Genomic DNA, 21,388 nt, shown 5'->3' with positions numbered 1-21,388 from the left:
AATAGTAAAAGGCTTGAAATATTGCACATGACAGTCCAGAATATCTCACATGGTTTTATATTAATGCACTGCTTTCTGGAAATTTGTCACAAAAGAAAGATTCACAAACTTTGGAATCTGAATATTGCTTTTATTTAAATACATTAAAATTTGCAATGTAACAAAACTATTGGCATATGAAATTCAAACACCATTTAAATGAACAAAACATGGCTCACTTCATTTTCTGTGACTAGTGTCTGTAACACTAGGTTATTTTTCTCTCCGCCAACTCCAACTCTTTGCTCCATGTCGTTTTTCCCCATTTACATTGTTCACAGACTACTACCTTACAATAAGAGTGCTGAATAAAAATGAGGTAAGAAAGTGGTTTGAAGATTACAGATCATGCAGAACATGCTGAACAGCAACAAAATATTTTGTTGTGAAGGAGGAAGTAACAAAAAAAATACATGAGTGTGCATTTAAAAATAATAATCAATTTACACAGCTTTGCATCTTTGGTTACAAAGTAGGTTGAATGATTTCACAGCTTTTTTCCCCCCGGCCCCCTTAGGAAAAACATTGAAAAAAATAAACCCATGGAAATAGGGAGGGGGGTATGGCAATAATAATCCATTTTTAGATAAAGAAACTACCAACAGAACTGAAGTCTTCATCAAATGCCTACTGCAGGTTCATGTTAAGATTTGATGTCAGGAGGTGATAGTCACCTTGCAAGGCTCTTAATACTTTACACTCTATACAAAAAAAATGTACATTCATACTGGATCTTGACTTTAACTATGAATTGGCAATTCCAGAGTAAAATTTCAGTTAGTGTTACACATTTGTCAGAATTTCTTTAACATTGCCTACATTTTTAACTATTCAATGTAATGCATTGCCCCTGGGAAGTATGGCCAATCATTTGAAACACTGTAAAAGAAAAAAAAGGAAAACAAGAAAAAAAAAAAGGCTATTGTCGATTTTAAAACAGGTTTCATGACATTGTTCATTTATGAAAATAGCAGCCCTGTAATAAATAAAACATTAACAGTAGAAATCAAGACTGATGCAAGGGTTGGACTCGATGTAAAAGTAATGGCAGCGGTGGCGCTCCGAAAATAGACTCTCTCCCACTTCTTACTTTACAACATGAAACAGCAAGGCTAAAAATACACCCTTCACCCACTCAATTATCTCATTTAAAAAAATATCGCTCTCTTTGACAATCACTCCCATTCGTCCCTTATGTGGGGCGCACCCCTCCCCCTCCGCGCCCGGCTGGGTTCAGGTCGGGTCGCGGGCCGGTCTAGCTCAAGCCTCGTCCGAGGAGAGGCGTCCAGTCCACGAGCTCGGACCCAGCAACCGACCAGTTCAGGAGCCCAGCACAGCGGCCATGTCAGAAAAGCCCCAACCTTCCCTGATACTCTCGCTCTCTCTCTGCTTTCTCTCTTTCTTTCTCTCTCTCGATGATTGCATTAACACTGGAAAGGCCCACAGTACACATGCACACACTCGTACATTCCAACACCAATTCAGTCACACGCTTGCTTGCTCACTCACCCTCACACAGGCACGCACGCACGCACGCACGCACGCATACACACACACACACACACACACAAGCACTGTACTTTGTGGTCAAGCTGGTGGCTAAGAAGACAAAGTTTTTTTGTTTTTTTTTTAAATTTCACATATACTAATTGTAATAAGTTGTACAGAAGATGCTCTTCTTTTTTTCTGCCCTCTGGGAAGCGGGGCGGATGCACTTCAAGCAGAGGTGACGCTGGGTTGCAGTTGTTGGCCGGGGTCAAGCTGAGGCTGAGTCTGGAGCTGCTGGGGCTTGGGGTGGTGCTGGAGCTGGGGAAGCGACTGAGCCTGGGGCTGGACTTGGAGCTGGGGCTGGACTTGGAGCTGGGGCTGGCTCTGCGTCGGAGCCGGGGCCTGCAGCTGCGACAGCGGCTGGGCCTGGCTGAGTCCTTGCTGGGGAGGCGCGCCGCTGGAGCCGGCGGACGACTGGGCGGAGAGCTGAGACAGCTGATCGCTGTTGGCCAGAGATTTCAACACGGCGTTCTCCCTCTCCAACACCGAGTTCCTCTCGAACAGCTCCTTGATCTGCTCCTTTAAGACCTCCACCTCCTCGCGCACCGCGTACATCAGATGGCTTTTCACCAGATCCTGCAGGAGAGGGGAGGATAGGGTGACATGAAATGTGCCATTAGATCACTAACATGTAGGACATGACCAGAGGCAGCATAGTCATGCAAACATGGGCTGTTTATGATGTTCTAATATGCACCAGACAATGACATCAAGATGTTCCCAAAGAGAACAAAGTGAAGCTAAAGGCTACAGTTGCTCATGTATTCATTCTAGCTGTGTACCCAGTAGACCCGTATGTTTACGCTTACAGGCAAAGACTCTGAAGGAAACAAAAAAGCCTTCTGGCTTTAAAAAGTCACAAAAATAACCAGGCAAGTGGGGCAGGGGGCAGCAGAGTTGGATGTAGAAACTACCAATTCTTCAAAAATTACAAAGAACAAGAAAGGTCAACCCAAAGAACCCAGTTGATGACTTTAATTTGGCAAAATGTATATAAAAGGGACCCGGGATCCTTGAGTATCACTGTATTTCCATTTAAACAATTATCTAATCATTATCTAATCAAATGACAGACAAAATGTTACAATCAGAGAAGTGTATGATCATTGGTAAATGGATTACTCACCATCGCCTGTTCAATTTTATTATCAATGGCAACAACATTGGTTCCAGAGGCACTGTAAAAACAAAACAAAATAAAAGATGGATGAGGTCATGTTACAATGAATGCTATCATAATTTGAGTCTCTCAGGCAAGTTGGTGTTGGACAGAATGTTAACTGTGATTCAACATTCAAAACCTTTGGTGGAGAATCATTTTTTTCTTCCACTTTCCTAAATTATTTTCTGCTTTCCTGTCCTTTCCCGAACAGCAGACAGATGAGCAGAAAACATTGGAGAAAAAAGCAACTAACAAGAATCTTCATTAAAAATTACTTTTGCCGTTTCTGAGAAAAAAAAACGAAAATCGTGAAAAAAAGAAAAAAAGAAAAACACATAATTGCTCAATTAATCAAAGTAGCTGTCACCAGCTCACCACAGGAATCTAGGACAGGGAATATAAAGTGACCCCTCCACTCTCGGTGAAGCCATGTACATTAAGACAAATGTAGGTCAGGCCACGGAGTTTACAGGAGAAAGGAGAGGAGCTTGGTTGCAGTGCTGGTCAACAGTTACTCCAACTAATGCATAGTTGTGTGAAAGTGCAGAGCTGTCTGTCCATATTCAGTGCAGGTCTGCTCATGAATCCGGCGACAAATCCCCATCAATTCAGCGCGGAATGTGTAAAGCCAAAGTAGAAACGCACGCACACAGAATAAAGGCTTATTTGGATAATGGGATAAATAATCACATCAGCTCCATCCATCAAAATCCAAACCGCACTTACTTAACCTTTCACAACATCGGAGTTAAAGCTCATGACACCGGCGCACTTTGCAAACACAGCAACAGGTAGTGCGGGATTTGCATGCAGAGCGGCGCGGATCAACCGGCTCCGTTACCTGCGGCGTATCCGGTAGGAGAGCAGCGGCTCGGAGCCCGCGCGGCCGTGCGGGAGCCCGGGGCAGCACGGGAGTTTGTAGGAAAATGTGCACCTCATGGTTTGGTTTGGCTGGGCTGGGCGAGCGAGAGAGCTGCTCTCCGGGAGGTAGCGGCGGAAAGAGGGACACCGGAGCGCACCGGAGGCGGTAAAGTAGGGCAAGCAGGACCACATTTAGAAAAATGAAACATGAGCCGACTGGTTGTAGAAGTCAGCGGGACGGGGCAGACGTCTCTGTAGTGATTTCTGGCCCCGCCCGCTTCATAACACTGACTATGAAAGGAAAGATGCTTCCTTCTATCTCCTATATCAGCGATGTCGGGTGGTAACGAGTAAAGTACTAGCGTAACTGTTGTCAAAGAATAAAGTGGTTGCGTTAAATATCGAATTAAAGTTGAATTATTAAAAACTATATCTCACCATGGTTTCCTCTTAGTCACCGTCCTCTCACACTAAACTATCCTACAGTAGAAAAGTTGACTTTCCCACACTAAAAACTAGGCTACTCACACTGGTTTTCCGCTGGAAATGATGACTACAACATTGGACACCAACGCTGTTTGGTTGCTCTGGTCAATAACAGCACCCCACCAGAGACAGTCTTCTCTGCAGCTGCAGGATCACTAAACTACTTGCTACAAATCTAAAGACAGACTTAGTAAATAATTACTTTTATGAGTGATGAGTTCAACAATGATCATTGAGTCGCAAATACTGTGTCGCCGTTGTGCGCAAGCAGGCGTCACTCAGCTTAACAATAACACTGCAATTTTACAGACCTGGTTACTATTTAAGAGCAAACGACTCACCAAGACAAGGGAAGTCGCAAAAACGAAATGGATCCGCAAATTTCACCCATCATGTGACAAACTGTTAATGGTAACCACTGCTCAGCATAGGCCTAGAACGGGCTATAAGCAAACCAAGGCTTTTAGTGACAATTACTGCTCAACAGGCTACCCTCTAACAAAGGAACCGAGGGTGAAAAGATCTTTTAACTACCTACACTCAAACCAAAATACCATATACAGTTAAGTATTCTAACAGACTAAAAACCATCACACAATTTCCCAAGAACACATCTGTAGATACAATGATGCCTTCTGGGATGTGTCAAGTCTCAAGAAAGACTGATTTCATGCGAGAAAAAAAAAAAAAAAAGGTGCATACTGCAAATACCGAACAAAGACCAAAAAACCTCACCAGCATCAAGAACAAGTGGCTGCCATACACAAGGTGCCCTATAATGGTGGTTCTCAACCTGAGGGTCAAAACACTTGTGAAATAAACACACGCAGCCTGTATAGGTTTCTTCCAATAATGAATCACGTAAAAGTGCCTGAAAAGCACCAATAAAAATCATCACTCGGTGACAAAGTTCACCCATGCTGCACGTTTATGCCTGCAGCAGGGGGTCATAAGAACGCATCACTAAGCCTCAGGGAGTTGGAACATCAATGCCCCCATGTGGTAGGGAGATGCGCGCACGTACACCGATTGACTACAGCCTCCTGAGCACAAGACATTCTGTTCCTCCACACCATCCAATTTATCTGTCTGAGCCAGCGGAAGCGCTCAGTAGATTGCTATCAGCAGGCTCTGCCGGGGAAGGAATGTTCCCCATACCTCTGCTGCTGCGAAACACTGTCACTCACATCCTCTGCCCTACAAATCTCTCCGCCTTTGATCTCCCTGTCGGACAGCGATGTAAAACGTCAGGCTAAATGCAAATATTACATGACGAACACGAGAAAGCCAGGGTTAAATAAGACACAAAGGTGTCACTCAGCCTATACGGGCAGACACACACCCATCAGTTTAAGAAAGAATTTACATAGACAGTGCCTAATCACTAGTATCTCAATCTCTCTCTCTCTCTCTCTCTCTCATACACACACACACACACACACAGACACCACTTTATGGGCCCCCCGTTAACCTAGTGGTTATATAAGCAAGAAAAATGTTTGAGGGGGTAAAAAAAAAAGAGGAAAAAAAACGCATGTAAACCTAAACTTCACCCTGTACGAAATGTGTCTTCAATTTAGCCGGGGCGTCACACACAGGCCCTCCTATAGTTTTCCTGCCTACTGGGAGTTTTCAATAGTCCTGTGCCCAGAGGAATCTCTCACTCCATAAAAGTACAGACCTTGAATGGGCTCTCTGGGCTACACCCCTGCTCCTCCACCAGTGGCTTCAGACAGAACAAAAGACAAAAACATACGCCACCGTCAACAGAATCACACTGTAGACGCACAATGTGTTGTGCAGTTTTTGTGGGTTTATTTCCACATTGGGCCCTGTTGTGTTTCCAGTTCTGGGCCCACTGCAAACTGTCAGCGCCTCTTTTACATTAAAGTGAATGGGAGCTACCACACGGCAGAGGGAGAGTGACTAGTTAAAGTGGATACAGACACCTTTTCAACTTTCCCCCGTTGTCCCCCCCTAGCGTTTCCAAGTGGTATTGTTGTTTGCGCCACTGTCACAAAGACACCGGATCGCTTTCTGTTAGAGCCTAGCTCTGTGCAATAGAACAAACCATCTGTCTGCTTATCAACTCCTTGATCATAACACAATGTAGTAACTTTCACCACTGCTAATTTTAGAAAGGCCACTGCAAGAAAACGTGTTCTTTGTTTAGATTATCAAACGGACAATGGATCATTTGTTTGTTTCTGGCTGCTAGCGTTAGCTAGCTAACGCTAGCAGCCAGAAACAAACATAATTAGATGTTTGTTTCTGGCTGGTCCTGGCTTCCTTGTAGCTCCTGGTTCGTTTTCTGGCTGCTACCTATCCTATTCCTCTTTTGGTTGCACAGTGGATGACGCACTTCCTTTGTGCCGTAAATCGAGCCTTCATTCTCCCGGGAGATCGTGCCCGGTGGCAGAAAGAATTGCATAGTGAAAGCGAGGCTTATAAGGAACCAATCTAAACGCCGATGGTGTCATTATTCTATAGCCATTACACTGTGCAATCAACATTTACTTCATAATGTTAAGTTAAAGCAAAAAAGTTGTCTATAGGGTCTTTAATAGTATAGAATAATTTCTAACATTTAAATTGTCTTGTAATAGTTATTTTCCCCCCACATTTTCTACCAGTGATAGTTTTCTTGCTGTAGTGGCCCGCCACTGCTGAATAAACATCGAGGAAACATTGCGTGTGCACATTGTAAGTGACTGAATGAGGTAACAGCACATCTAGAATTAAAACACCAGGATTTGACAGTGTGCAAGATGAACAGATCGCCTGAGCACTTGGGCGTGAAGAGAGACAGTCCTCCCAATGTTCTCCATTCAGATGTTGGGGACATACAATGAGGAGTGTCTGTTTACATGATTTAATAAAAGATGGCTGGAAAGACAAACAGGGCGAAACGGGGGAGCGATGGGACCGATGGATTATAGGATAACATAAGAATGAGAACAGTGCAGTGGAGGTAGCTGTTCCGGAGACGTCTATTGAATCAGTCATTTCTGGCCAATGTTGAATGGAGGAAGAAGTAGGTGAATTGTTATCTACGCTGGAACTCAATGTGTTGTCATGGTTCCTTATGTCTTAACAACTCGCTGCATTTCCTCAATACCATTCAAGCAGAAGGTATGCAGGCCTTCCTCTTCAGGGAGGCAACTATGGGAGTGAGGGACTGAGGAGCCACAGAAACACTACTGAGACCCAACCGAGGACTAAAAAGAGAGAAAAACTGAACTGAAAACACCCCTTGTCATTGGGACATGTGATGGGCTAATGGTGGGTTTGTAACCATGGTGACGGGCAAACAATAAAGCAATAATACTTTTCAAAGTATCTGTGTGAGATTTCCACAGTGCCTGGAGCCAAGACTTGGATGATAAACTGCAGTTTTATTTCTTGGAGTCACAATGGACAAGATGAGCAGAGGCTAATGTTGTTAAGTCATGGTGGTTTGGGTGGTTACCCTTTACTTCAGCTGCAAATGTACAAGCTACACTGAAGCGAGAGGGAATAACAACCTAGTCGAAGCCAAGATGGCAGCTTGGAGTAGCCCATAATACAAAACCATCTGGTGCTTCAAGTAGATCTTCCAAGAACAACTGGCAGTGGGGGAAGATTTCGGAAACCACAGCGCGAGTGAGCGGTGTGTTTTGGAGCTCAGGTACAAGTTTGCTTGGTTACAACCCCATTCCTGACACACATGATCTTGTTTAAGCCTCTAGGTCTTGTGTCAAGGCCAAGAACTTGTTGTTTGAACCACTGACTTCAAAACGTGTGTTGAATGCAAGGTAAAGTCACCTCCTGCGTTTTACCAGTGGAAAAGGCAAACAGTGTATAACCACCTGTGCTAGTGCACCAGAGGGCTAAGGGCTGGGCCGAGATGAAACAGAATGCTGCCGAGGGCTAGAGCTTATCATGCCACTGATTATGCAACAAACTCCTCTGTAAAGTTTACCTTGTGCAATAACAGGACTGACGTTTAGGTAGAGTTTGGTGTTCTCCATACAGTAGAAGCTATAAAAGGAAGAATGTTAGTAAAACGGTCCATTAGAGGCAGATGAGTTTACAGTCACAAAGAGCACGGGCAATCTGGAGCAGTGAGGGCAAAAAACAGAGGTGAACATCGAATAGTTGTCATGCTTTGCCTCTGGCAAAACTATTAGCATACTTAAATAGGTGTCCTTTGAGGTAACTTCAGCCACAGAATAAAAACAAAGCAATGTTTCTCAGCCTGGGACATGATAAAACAAGCTCAAAGCTCAAAAGGCGAGGCCTGACCACATGCCCAAGGACTGCAGGTGGACAAGGTGATTTTACCTTGACACTTTTGAAGCCTTCACACCTGCTTTTCAGCAGGCACTCCGGACATTTACAATCTGGTCCCTATTTTCCCATCACACCTATCAATGCTGACCAAAATCTCCCATTGCTCACCGAGGCAAGCAATACATAAGCAGCTCTTTAGTGAAGCAATTGATGAGATTTTGGGCAGAATCAACTGGCGTGATGGGAAAATCGGTGCAAGTTAAAAATAGCCTAAGTTATGCTTTAATATGAACACTATTACACAATCAAAATCATGAGACTACAGGTCAAGCAACTTTCTATAATCTTATGTGACAGAGTAGATTAATTTCATAACAAGAACGAAGCTCATGGAATGCTTAAAGATATTGACATTTATCTTTAATCAGAATTACACTGAAATTCATTCTGACGTCATTCTGTGCAAGCAGATTGCTCTAAAATTTAGATGGGTGACATTCAGGGTTCAAGCCCCGTGTTGGCAAGCATCCGTCCTGCTGAAGTGTCCTTTGGCATGACACTGAATCCCAACCAGCTGCAGGGGTGCTATTATGTAGCTGACCATGTGATCTCACCCCTGTGGAGGGGGGTAAACAAAAACAGAATTTCATTATGGGGATCAATAAAGTACAATGATAAAAATTTTATGGAAATGTCTTCTTCGCAGAAACCTTTAAGTCTCTTTTGGTGGAATTCCACTTTCACAACCCCCGCTACAGGATAGCAAATGACTACACTTGCCTGGTTAGTGCACAATCCCAAATAAGGCAGAATAATATAGACTGATAATGGGTCAGTACCAAGAGGGCATCACTGAAATCTACCAATGACTCACAAACAAAGCCCTGCTCATCTTTGCTGCCATGGAAACAAAAGCAGCCCTTGGCGGAACAGTGAACCCACAACAGCACCACTCAAAACAAGAAGTGAAGCATGGGGCTCGTAACAGGGCTGCTTGTGCCATCTTGCCACCCAGCCGGCGTCCGCTGCGGGTGGAAATCACCTCAAGTCGGCAAATGGAGGCAGCAAAATGTTCAAAGTGGGTAAAAGCAGCATAGCACAACTTAAGCATGTATCATGTGGTCTTGGGGTCTCAAAGAAAGAACATCACACACAATGTTTCAGTAACATCTCACTATAGTGCAGTGTTGATTTACCTGTTTGCATCTCTTAACTAACAGTTAGGGCAGCGAATGGACTGGGGTATGAAATTACTGCATGTGTATGCAGTTCCTCAGTGGCTGGTGATGGTGTGTCAGCTGTACATTTCTCTAAAAACAGTTTCATTTCCTGTCACTCAGATATGGTTTCATGTGCTTCCCTTTTCATTTTTCAAAAGGCATCTCAAAAATGTTCCGTCTTTTTGAAGGCACTCTCTCATTCTAGCGACAGGAGGATGGTGAGACTTTGTATGTGTCTGAGCACAAGGGCAATAAATGTGGCCAAAAACCCAAGTACTACAGTGTAATGCATTTTTTTTGTTCATTCACTTAAAATACAACTGTGACTAAAAGTGATTTGTCCTTTGTAGAGCTGACAGAAAACAGTCACTTGATGTGACATAAACTAGGCCTTACTCAGGTTGTTGTTGAAGCCCTATGTCTAGGAGTTACTGATAGCATGCATATATTTTTCAGCCTCTTTCATCCACTTGGAGTTGAAAGCAACAAGTCGAACGTGTTAAGTCACACACGAGACACTGTGTTGTTACAGAAAGAGAAAGTAGCGAGGAAAGAGTCAGTGAAAGAGGGCGAGAGAAAAAGAGAGAGCGGGAGAAAGAGGGGCTGCTGAGAAGTCTATTGGCCAATACTTCCCTTGCTGCCAGGCTTTGTTTCCAAATTCCATCCATGCACGTGGAAAAAGCAAAGCTCACTGCTACTGAACACTGCACACGCACACACATTGTTACACTCTCGCAGGCCTGTCCAGTCCAATCCAGTACAGTACTGTACCTATCACTGTGGGCCTTCGAGTCCCTTAATCTGCTGCCAGACTGGAAGGCCTGGTAGAAAGCCTTGGAGGGGTTCCTGTGCCAACCAGATTCAGAGAAAACAGGGAGGAGAAAGAAGAAGAAGAGAGTAAAGGGGGGTGGGTAGGGAAGAGATGAAACAGTGAAGACAGCCATCTGAAAAGTGTTTCCTTGAACCCGTTCTTTCAATCATCTTGATTCCTCCTCGAAACATTCCTTCCCTCAGATTGTGCTCCCCTACAGTTAACATTGCTTGAAAAACGGCTGCTAGCGTTCAGTTAAAGACTTGGGCCATTCAACCACAGCAAAGCAAGAGAGACGGGGAAAGGGAGCCTTGACCTAATCACAGGAATGCATGTTCAAAGGTAGGGACAGCTTCGTAAACTTAAAGGGCCTGCCTGAGGCCATTCACGTATGTCGGCTATCAGTCATTCTGAGAAAGGAAACATTAATACTATTCGCAAATATTGGTACCCTTCCTGTACATTCAAAAGAACCAAACACACATGGTCTGAAAAAAGGAATCAGAGCATGTACTCATATAACCCCTGGTCTCCTGGAGGGCTACTCAGTTGTAGAGTAGCTTGTTAAGGTCTGCAGTCTTACAACCGTGTTGATGAAGGACTGGCTGGCTCAGATGGTTAACATTACCTGCTATACGCCTGGCTATGGGGCTTTTCAGGCCACAAGTACACTGTGTTCTATGCCAAGGGATGTATGTCGGGAAGGGGAGAGGAAATCCCCACCCCACACACATGCAAGGGCACGTACACGCACACGCACGCACACATCCATTTCATCCGTTCCCAACTCATGTCTATCAAAACTAACTCCTTTCTCTCACCAGTTCCCTTTCTCTCCAACAAAACACACAAACACAAATACACACGGACATGAGCATATTCACGCATATGGAAGTACGCACACAGAGGAGCAAGCCAACACATGCAGAGTTCTACACACACACACACAAATGCACGCACACAAACTGCACAGGGAAATGAGGAGTTGATTTACAGCATGTGTGTGAATATTATAACGGAGCCAAGGCTCTTTTCCTAGAAATCTCTGGCACAAACTCCCTTTGTCACATTACCTCATGACTAAACACTCTCACAAACCTCCTCCTATGCCTCTGCTTAATTTTACTTCATGGGCAACAGTGCAAAAAAGCCTCAACACACGCTCATGTGTGCATGCACACACCCCCATAGACAACCTCTCTCTGTCTCTCTCGTGGCTAAAACCAGAGCTCTGATGGAGGCAGCTTTTGGTTGAAGAAATCATTGAGCTCAGATGACTTGGAATCCGGCAACCTCTTCATGAATGAGGTCAGAACTGGAAGAGTCAACCTCCCCTGTTTTCAAGTAGCAAAGACTCGACTCTCAATGGCCCTCTTTGTAACGCTAAACTGTAACATGTCAATATCCATTTATGAAAGACCCTCTTTGTAAACTAACTCAAACTTGTCAATGTGTTAAGCAGTGGAGGAAGTGCTGTCTCCCCCTTAAAACCTGGTATGGAGGGAGAGGAGGAAAGAAAGAGAGAATACGAAGGAGTAACCTACCAGATATGTAAGCCAGCATACACACAACCCCTTTTCTTCTCTAACCCTCTCTTTCTAAGCACTAACTCAACACAAGAGTGATGGTTGCACATGCTCAGGCCTAACCCCACACTGCCCCAAAGCAAAAGTGTGACCCCGGCAGCAGACGAAAATAACCTTTTGGTGCATTCTTGCTGGTTGATGTCATACATCTATCTGGAGCATGGCACATGGTTTTCCTTCAGCATGCCTGTTACTGAAAGCCAGTGGCTGCGTCAGTGGTTTGGTTTCAGGGTGTTGAAACTCTTAATAACCTTGCTAACTCACTGAGCACGTGAAAAGCCAGAGCAGCTTTAATAGGGGAAGAAATGGGGGGGGGGGGGGTGTACAAGTAAAAGAGCTAGTAGAGCTAGTAGAGACGGTGGGGAGAAAGCAGAGTGTGAAAAATGAGTAGACATAAAAATGGGAGGGAGGGGGGAGGAGGTACAGGAAGGAGGTTGGGGGAAAGGTAACCAAGTGGGAGTGGCAGTGGATAGGTAAGTAGGCTACATGGGAGGCAGGGGGTGCGGGGGGTGCAGGGGGAGAGGTTAAAGGAGGGTGTTGAAAGCTCTCACTGCTGGTGCTCAGGAGGCCTCAGGTTCTCGGCCTCATCCATCCATCAGACTCACAGCAGAAGTAGGTCAAAACTATTTAGATTTCAGCTGTCCTGTGGGAGTTTCCTTCAACAGGGTTTTGGGTAGGAGACGGGGGAGATGGAGCACAGCGAGGGACCCAACACCGCTGTAACATTCCAACATGGCCGCTACAGAGGAATGGTAGCTTGTCATGTGCTAGTATGCTCGCTTGCCAGTGGCATAGACCAAATCCAGGGAGCCAGAGGTAAACCCGCATGTCTGAGACAGTTGGAAGTTCCCAAATGTGGCCAAGAATCTAAATCTTCAAACTCATTTTTTAAGTAACTGAATAAGTGAAAAGAGGTGACTAGCAGTGGCAGGACCTACCTATCCCCTCAGGTCTTCCCAGATAAGAAAGTGGGGCAATGAAAAACAGACGTGGAAAAACCAGCAGTGCAAAATAGCTGCAAATTGAGTTTCGGTGAACCTTCAAGTCACTGAAAAGTCAAGTCACTTCAAGTACCACTTGCTCATGATAAGACGGTGGGAAACAAGCATGGCTAAGCTTATGTACACCATAGTACAGCACATCCCCAGTTAAAAGCACAGCTCAAACAAGCTATTAAAACCAGGGCTGTGCTGGTGACGTTCTTCGGCCCGTCAGAACAATAGAGGGCCTCCATACCTGGGGTGGAGATGATGACAGAGGGAAAACCTAAAGACATACAGACTAGCAGAGTCAGTCCAACCAGAACAATACACCTTTCTTTTAAAATAGCTTTAAAGGCTGAGAGGGGGGAGGGGGGTGACAAACATGCACACACATGCCACACACAAAGTTAGCAGTTAAAGAGTTCACGGCAGGGGCAGAAGATTACTAATTACACTATTGCTAATTACAATTACAGGTAATTGTTTGGCTCCTGCACAGATAGGGGTGGTCCTGCACAGCTCAAAGCGTAAAGCATGGCATTAACAGTGCCAGGTTAAGGGGCTCAATTCCCATTGGGGCCACCCATGCTCAATAAAAAAGAAAAAAAAAAGTATGCACTCATGCATAGCACTGTCAGGCACTTTGGATAAAAAGTGCCCACCAAATGTCATATGATATGACTAGAGGGCCCAAGTGGGGAAGCGGGGAGCGAGCTAAAGAATATGAAATTAATAGAAGGTGGAGAGCCATGTGAGGGACTCTGATTGCCCAAGCATGTTTTTCATTTCATATGTCTCTCTGTCAAAACAGGATACAGCAGTAAACCAGGGGTCACAGTGGAGAGGGAAAGACCCATTCGTACACGCTGTCTCTTTATGTTCCCTCTCTCTTACACACACCCACCTCCACCATGACATAAGATGATGAAATACATAAGCTGTATAAAAACAACATATCAAACCCTATACAATGTAACTTTCCTCAGCGAGTGGACCCCCACCCCCAACACACACACTCGTGCGCACATATACCTATGTGTACATATTCCCTCTGTGCCGGGAGAGGAGACTCCTCCTCTGAATGCACAATGCACATTTTGTATTTAAAGAGTACATTAATAAGAATATAATATAATATGTCTTAGAGTTAAATATTCTAAAGCAGGAGTGAAAGGCCCAGGATTTCCTCCTACTACTCCTCCCCCACATATATAATAGTAGTTATAGTTATAGTAGCTTTTGTACAGGATATTTGATATTTGTAATTCCGTGTTCTGACTTTTACCTACCTCATTGTGTGTGTTTTTATAAGTTATGTGTGTTTTTTGTCATTTATGTAAATTGCTGCTGCAACACTGGAATTTCCCTTCGGGGATAAATAAAGTACTCTATCTATCTATCTATCTATACACAAGCACACACTCCGTAAACCCACCCCTTTTGTAGACACACCCCCTAGTCCACCCACAAAGACACAGTCTCTCAATTCACAGCGTCAGTAACTGCGTTCCTACATCGAAGACCCCCACTCCTCTCTCCTTCTCCCCCTCCCCTCCCCTCCCTCCTAAGGAGTCCGATTCACATGAGCTCACATTATGTGAGGACAATATACCTCCCCCGCATGAGGTGGATTACATACAGACTACAGCAACGATAAGATAATTTTATGCAAATGATGCAACAAAAATAAAAGCAACTCCTCTATGTCTGTCAATGCAACATAAAGACATCATGACAATTGTGCAAAATAACAAATTATTTAACATCAGCATTCAGTTGTTTTAGCCATCGGGGGCACATTAGGCCGGGCGTATCATATTCTAGGTATGAGAACATCTCCATCTTCAATCTCTAAGTTATATCGCCACCGCTCTGCTTTAATTACTTGCAGGGATAACTAGCAGGTGGGGGCAGATCGGGACAAACATTAGGCCGTACCAAACGGGCCAAGAGTTTTTCCAGGTTGTGCAAGCTGTGGAAAGTGTAGTTCTTAAACCTGTAATCAATACTGTGTGTGTGGGTGCACACATAAACCTTGTTGTGTGCTACAGACTATCAACTACTCAAGTAGTCCATCTATGGAGAAAAGTGATACATCTTCTGAAACCAAACATCAAAAGAAGCAGTCACCGGAATTGTATCACTGTTGCCTGTGCACATCCCTTTCACACTGACATATGAAGGAGCGCAAAAAGCGCAATATTTAACAAGTGGGCATCAAATGAGTAATGTATGTAACATGTAAAGAAACAGAGAGACAAACAAAATAGACAGAAAGACGAGCGAGAGAGAGAGAGAAAGAAAGAGAGGGGGGAGCAGTATCGAGCATAGCTGACATGCCTGCTCAAGTGAGGCACAACAGGTTTCACTCTGCAGCTTCCTCCACATCTGAGCATAACTCACCACTGCACACATGTCATTCAGCACTTTATCTGTACATGAACTGCTGTGCCTTGCCTGTCATTCAATCAGTGGGTACTAGGTACAAAGCACAGACCGCAATGATGCTGCAACAGTGGTGAAAGACTACGAAGCTGCAGCAGCCGCAGCAGCAACAGGTACTGCCAGGTGAGTAAGGCTCAGGGTGATTTTGTTTCACATGCCCACAGCTCGATGCCTGATGAGTGTCTACTACATGTTGGGATGTGTGTTTCAACTAGCCTATACTATCAAAAGGTCCTAAAAAGAATATACAGTAGTTTAATTTAAGCTAGCACGGTGGGAGTAGGGCCACAACGTGACAACAAGCACAGTTGGCTGACACACCCCCTTGACAGGTCCCTTATCTGCAGAATGGGGGCACGGTGGAAAGACTACTGTTCACTCTCTGATAGGGCCGCGCTGTCGTAAGAGAACCCTGCTCTTATCAGCCTAGGAGCTGGATCTTCTCACAACCAATACACAAGTGCTTCCAAAACACTGTCTGCAGTAACAGTGAGTAACATTGTCATCAAACCTTAATAACTGCTTACGTGTTCCACATCTGTCAGAAATAAAATGTAAATTAAAATAAATAAATCAATAAATAACTGCTTACATTTTGTAATAGCATAATTGGCCTGACTATAACTATGAACCAAGATCGCCTGTTGTATTACAAATCAACTAAAAGGCCAAGTAAGTAAGTGAATGTGACTGGTTGGAAGTGTGGGTGTGTAAACTCTGAATTGTGCTTCACGTAGGCAGCGCCTGAGGCAAGCTTGTTAGGTGAGGGGATTATAAGCAACTTACTAGAAGAAGGTTTGCATATTTAAGTGTTAAAACTACATTCTTAAGTACTTATTACTTTTTCTGCTGGCCCAAAACTCTCCACCAACCCCTGCCAAAGCCCAGCATTATCAATTCTCCTATTTGGTTAAATGAGGAACACATGCAAAAACCTTGGCCATTACAATAGCTATATTAGATGCAAAAGACATTGAAATAATTCTGCCTTGAATCCATGAAACAAGCTTTAGCCTGCACAAAGCAACAAGAACTGTTCACATTTTTGCTTTGGCCTAGGCTAATATAAAACATTAACATAGGCCAACAAGACTAAAACATAAACATAGGCATCATTGAGAGCAGTTGTCAATTCATACTTCCCTTGTGACTTTTAATTTTCCTAAATCCTACTTGAAGAAAAACTTGAAGGTATATACTAGGTATCTACAATATACATCAACTTTGCCAAATGATTGGCCAATCTAGAGGCCATTGATCTAATAAGGTAGCATGATAATCATACAATTTTGATCATAGGCGGCTGATCAGTTAAAGCATCCCTAAAGTGCAGCACATACTGAATCACTGCTAATAAATGAACATAAAGCTATCCAGCCACATGAGAACAAAAAGCAGAGCTAATGTTCTGCATACTTAGTCTGGTCTACATTCTGGTATATCTATAAAGCCTGTAAGTGGAAACCACCAAGAGATTTGAGGCACTTTATCATTTCCGCTCACGCCTGCCAACCCCTACATGTCAAGCACAGCGCGCAAACCCAGGAATTGAAAGAAATGTCACTTTTGAAAAGGAAGGAAATGCCATGACACCTATTAACTGAATTAGAAAAGTAGAAGGATAATACTATTTCTTGAGTCATGTGCAACCATACATATAGGCCACTAAGGTGAAGTGCCTGCCATATCTTGCCGTTTACAGACACACTGACAGAACAATCTGGCATATAAGGTAATTAACTGAATGATCCACCAGTGTTTAATTCCTTAAACGTCCAATGATGTCGTCTGCTGTGGGTTATTTGACTGCACATTTACAGAATAGTTTGTGCAATCCAATGGATCGTTAAGAGTAACAAGCAACATAATATCTACAGCATTAGACTAATCAACAGTTAATCCAGCCAATGCTCTAAAATCCCCTGTAAATGCTTTCCTGAGGGAAGCTTGATGGGGCTGTGAGTGGAAACCATGATATCATAAAATGTGGCAACAAACACTCCATCAGACTCCACCATGTTTGTATTAGAAAGTCTTTTCCGGAGCAGGAACTAAGCTAACTTATTAAAAGGTCAGGCACTGTTTACTAGTTTACTAAGTGGTGAGGACTAGTGGAATGCTTGTGCACAGTCCATGCACAGTAGCAACTAGCAAAGCTAATAGATATTTGAAGTTTACAGCCAAGGCCATCACCGTAGAGACTGTCCAGGAGTGTGATAGCTTAAGGGAGGAAAAGGAGGAGGTTAGATAAACCTGCATCCAGAGCCAAACTGTGTCAAAACAACACACACATGCTTTCATATACACACACACACACACACAATGCAAATACACCCCCTTACACACAGAGATTCACACAGCATAACAGGAATTAATGTTATGTGCATGCTCAAACCAGTTGTTTCCTAAGCTGGGGAGGCCATGGGTGTTTTCCTGAAGTGGGCTACACTCCACCACTTCTTAAGCCCTAATGAGAAACACCAAACATTAAATTTCCTTCCTGTGTGCCCCTGCTTACTCGCCTTCTCTCCCTCCCTCCCAGACCTGGCCAGCAAGGGGAAAGCCCTGTTTATCTGACAAGCAACCAAAACTAAAACACTTATAATGACATTTGATTGAGACCGCCAGGAAAAAGGAAAGCAATTCAATATCTGTCCTCTTTGCCCTGGCCGTCTTCATTTCGCACACAAAGACCCACCTCCTTGTGATCACAGCAAATGGTCAAATGTGCCTGCCATAACAAGCTTCTCCACAGTTGCAATGCAGTGTTTCCTCTGTATTCATTTAGCAGTGGTGCACCACCACAGCAAGGAAATTACCCCCACTGCTAGAGAAAATGTTAAATTAAAATGTATTATTTATTATGATTAAAATACATTTTTAGCACTACAAGCTCAACATGAAACATAACGTAGACTCAAACAGCAACAGATATGGGACAAAACTAGAATTATCCCCCCTGAGCACCACAGCTGCATAAAATTACAGAGGAAACACTGCATTGTTTCCTGATCCTGAATAAGATGCCTATTGCATTATGTGACATTGCTGAGAAACTGCATCAAATACTGAAATAGCCATAGTTAACCCATATATGATTCTGTGAAGAATCTATGTGTTATGGATTGGTATACTGGAAAAGAGCATGATGATGATGTAAAACTGACCAGAGCCTAGTGTTTTTCCTAACACCAAGTGATCTCTGAAGTCAAATATAACTTTAGCTCTGCACAGGGTGACATTAAGGGCAAAAATATTACCTGTCCTCATCCCCGTCGACAGGTATGGGGATTCCAAACAGGCTGTTGACAGTCGGTGTGGCAAGCTGCAGGCTCTCAGGGATGAGGGGCTTCACCAGGTCCTTCCCAGAGACAACAGGAGGCTGGGTATTGGCTAGACCCTCCAACTTCCTTCCACTGCCAGCCTCCACCTGTCCAAATCCAGCCGCTGAGAGGCCCTGCGCCCCCAAGGCCCCTGTATTGCTGCGGGGCAACTGAGACTGCTGTCCTGGAGGCAAACTGGAGGTCGTCAGGTTTGGCATGGCTGCACTAGAGGCACTGGGCACAGCAGTGGGCACGGTGGTGGGCACACTGGAGCTCACTGCGACGGCAGGCACATTTTGTACGCCAGAGGGCGTGGGGTGGAGGCCGTGGGGCTGGGGCTGTCCAGAGGCAGCGTACTGACCCACAGTCTGCTGCGGCTGCAAAGTGGACCCTCCAACCAACATAGACCCCCCAACACCTCCCATTACTCCACCAGTTTGTTGCTGCAGAAGGCCTGGAGCTGTCTGGCCAGCAGGTACAGATCCTCCTCCTGCTCCGGCAAGCTCTCCGACCTGACTCGGCACAGAAGCCCCTCCAGAGGCTGGGGTCATGACTGACGAAGGACCTTGTCCCACAGGCTGTGCCCCTGCAGAAAGGCTGGACACTGGGAGGGACTGGCCAGTGGAAACCCCTGCCTGCATGGAAGCAGACTGTTGCTGTTGATAGTACTCTGTCTGGTTCTGTAGCAAACCAGAAGACTGGCTGGTCAGGTGGTGCCCCAAGGGAAGCTGCTGCAGCATCGGCTGCTGGGGAGGGTAGGCTATCTGCTGGGCTACAGGGGGCATTATGGGGGACTTCTGTATATGGACACCACCTTGAGGCAGGCCGTTGTGTCCAACAGGCAGCAGGTTCTGGGGAGCAGAGGGTTGGTGACCTCCCACTGTTGGCTGTTGCTGAGCCGGACCAGCTGTGGGCTTGCTGCTGGAGAAAGCATTCTGTGTGGCCGTCCCACTAATACCCTGTTGCCCGGCACTGTAGTTTTGATGGTGGATTTGTTGCTGCTGTTGTTGCGACAGTGTCTCCACCGAATGCATGCGAGAGGCAGAGAGTGAAGCATCCGGCATGGAGCCCAAGCCCTGACCTGAGTGTGTTGCCGGGGCAACCACAGACCCTCCTGTATGCCCGAGTCCACTGTCCCTGTCTGTGATGGGGTCCACTGTTGCATTGGCATGCCTAATGCTGTCTACAGTCCTACTAACAACAGAGCCCTCTGAGTCTTTCTCATAAAACTCTGTACAAGTCCACCTGCCTCTTCGAAAGGGCTCTCCAGTACCATGATCAAGTTTAATGACCCTGAAGCGTGAACTGCAACTCACCGTGGAGGAGGAGGTGGTAGAAGGAGTAGTTGAACAAGTCACTGGGGCTGGTTGGGAGGTGTTCACTGGCACGCTGGTGGGCCCACCACCCACTGCTAGAGCAGGCTGCTGTTGTATTGCCCCAAGCTGAGTGATAAGAGGCAAGCCAGTTGCAGCGCCAGTTCCCGGCGGTTGCTGACTACCTTGAGTTGAGCCTGACACTCCTACGTTTCGAAAGCCCCCGTTGGGATTGCTGGACAACGCAGACAACTGACCGACTTGAGGTATGTGTGGTGGTGCCATAACACTGGGTGCCTCTGGCTCTCCTACATTGTTTAGGGTTTCTTCAGATGAACTTCTGTCACACACTGGCTCGTAATCAGCCCGTGACACATCGAATATTTCCGACGAAACGTCTTCGGTCCGTGACTCGTCTGGGTCGTCCAGGCTCTCCGTGTCGTCGGTGGCACTGATAGCCGCCACCTGGGCCTGTGTCACACTTGTGATCTGAAAACAGCTCTTTTTCTTGGCCGGCATTTTCGACATATTGATAGCCTGTTTCCAACTCCCGTATGGCAATGGTTATCCTCCGTCAAAAAAAGAACGAGCTGGTTTCAGCTTCCACAAGGATAGATTATATCAAACAGCAGACTTCATCTATTTCACTTCGTCTAGCTAACTGTAATCATGATGAATCTGCGCCATCCTTCTTCCTCTCGTTCTCCTGTTGCATTTTATGAGCTCTTAACGCAATACCACACTTCGATTCGTCTAGTCCAGCAATGCGGCTTTTGACAACAATACCAGTAGCCTCTAAAATAATTGATCCAAAGCTTTCGGTCAATCTGGACCGGCCTGCTAATGTCCCGGTTCTGCAGTTGTCAGATGGCCGCTGTCGCAGAGTGTGTTGCCCAGCTGCGGGAGCTACTTTAGGCTGAGGCGGGCCCGCAGCCCTCCACTCACCGCGCTAGCTAGCAAGTCAAGCCAACTGGCTGCAACACTCCCCCTACGTCGGGACAAGTATGTAAGACATCTTTCCGAAAGCAGTCTTTTCTACCGACTCAGTTTACCAGCTCGAAGTTCTTCGGTAGCGACACTTGCTTAGAAGGTAAATGTGTTAAAGTCGAGAGGGGGGAATGGTCTCAAATTTCACACTTTAAGACAAGTGAGATTCTAAACAACGCCTAATGTTACCTCCCTCACTCAGCCACTCTTGACAAGATGGCTATGTTGTATGCGACCGCGCTGCATCGTGGGTAGCGTGCGCAACAATATTGACGTACGAGTGGTTTGAGAATCTCCCCTCTCTCTCATGCTGCCTTTTGGTGCTGTCGGAACAAATACAATTACAGTGCGA

General features: G+C 45.2%; 2 protein-coding genes across 3 annotated transcripts in view; both read right to left on the bottom strand.

Moving 5' to 3' along the window:
• Positions 1–118: 118 nt before the first annotated feature.
• LOC139926100 (TSC22 domain family protein 2-like) lies at positions 119–21,230 on the bottom strand. 2 transcript variants are annotated; one of them, XM_071917685.2, is made up of 3 exons: positions 18,674–21,230; positions 2,714–2,765; positions 119–2,163 (listed from the first exon to the last, which is right to left on the bottom strand). In XM_071917685.2, exons 1-3 carry the CDS (start codon positions 20,575–20,577, stop codon positions 1,756–1,758), a joined length of 2,364 nt encoding a protein of 787 aa, XP_071773786.2. In that variant the 5' UTR covers positions 20,578–21,230; the 3' UTR covers positions 119–1,755. The 2 variants fall into 2 exon arrangements, with proteins under 2 accessions (XP_071773786.2, XP_071773787.1); XM_071917686.2 differs by lacking the exons at positions 119–2,163; positions 2,714–2,765 and adding an exon at positions 18,111–18,240.
• The window catches only part of cdc73 (cell division cycle 73, Paf1/RNA polymerase II complex component, homolog (S. cerevisiae)), a 103,030-nt gene continuing 102,865 nt past the window's right edge, over positions 21,224–21,388 (bottom strand). Inside the window, exon 18 of the transcript XR_013507092.1 lies at positions 21,224–21,233. The gene's annotated coding sequence lies outside the window, so the exon portion shown is untranslated. The remainder of the gene's footprint in view (positions 21,234–21,388) is intronic.

Source organism: Centroberyx gerrardi, chromosome 13 (genome assembly GCF_048128805.1).
Source record: "Centroberyx gerrardi isolate f3 chromosome 13, fCenGer3.hap1.cur.20231027, whole genome shotgun sequence".
Taxonomy (NCBI): Eukaryota; Metazoa; Chordata; class Actinopteri; order Beryciformes; family Berycidae; genus Centroberyx; species Centroberyx gerrardi.
The sequence above is the reverse complement of the archived record's forward strand: the minus strand, read 5'-3'. Positions and strand labels throughout refer to the sequence as shown.

Bases quoted from the DNA above. Each gene is read 5' to 3' on its own strand.
- LOC139926100 (XM_071917685.2), bottom strand. From the start codon at position 20,577: ATGTCGAAAATGCCGGCCAAGAAAAAGAGCTGTTTTCAGATCACAAGT. The intron at 2,766-18,673 runs GTAATATTTTTG...TTGTTTTTACAG, and splicing joins GTCGACGGGGATGAGGACAG to TGCCTCTGGAACCAATGTTG. The intron at 2,164-2,713 runs GTGAGTAATCCA...CCTCTCCTGCAG, and splicing joins ATAAAATTGAACAGGCGATG to GATCTGGTGAAAAGCCATCT.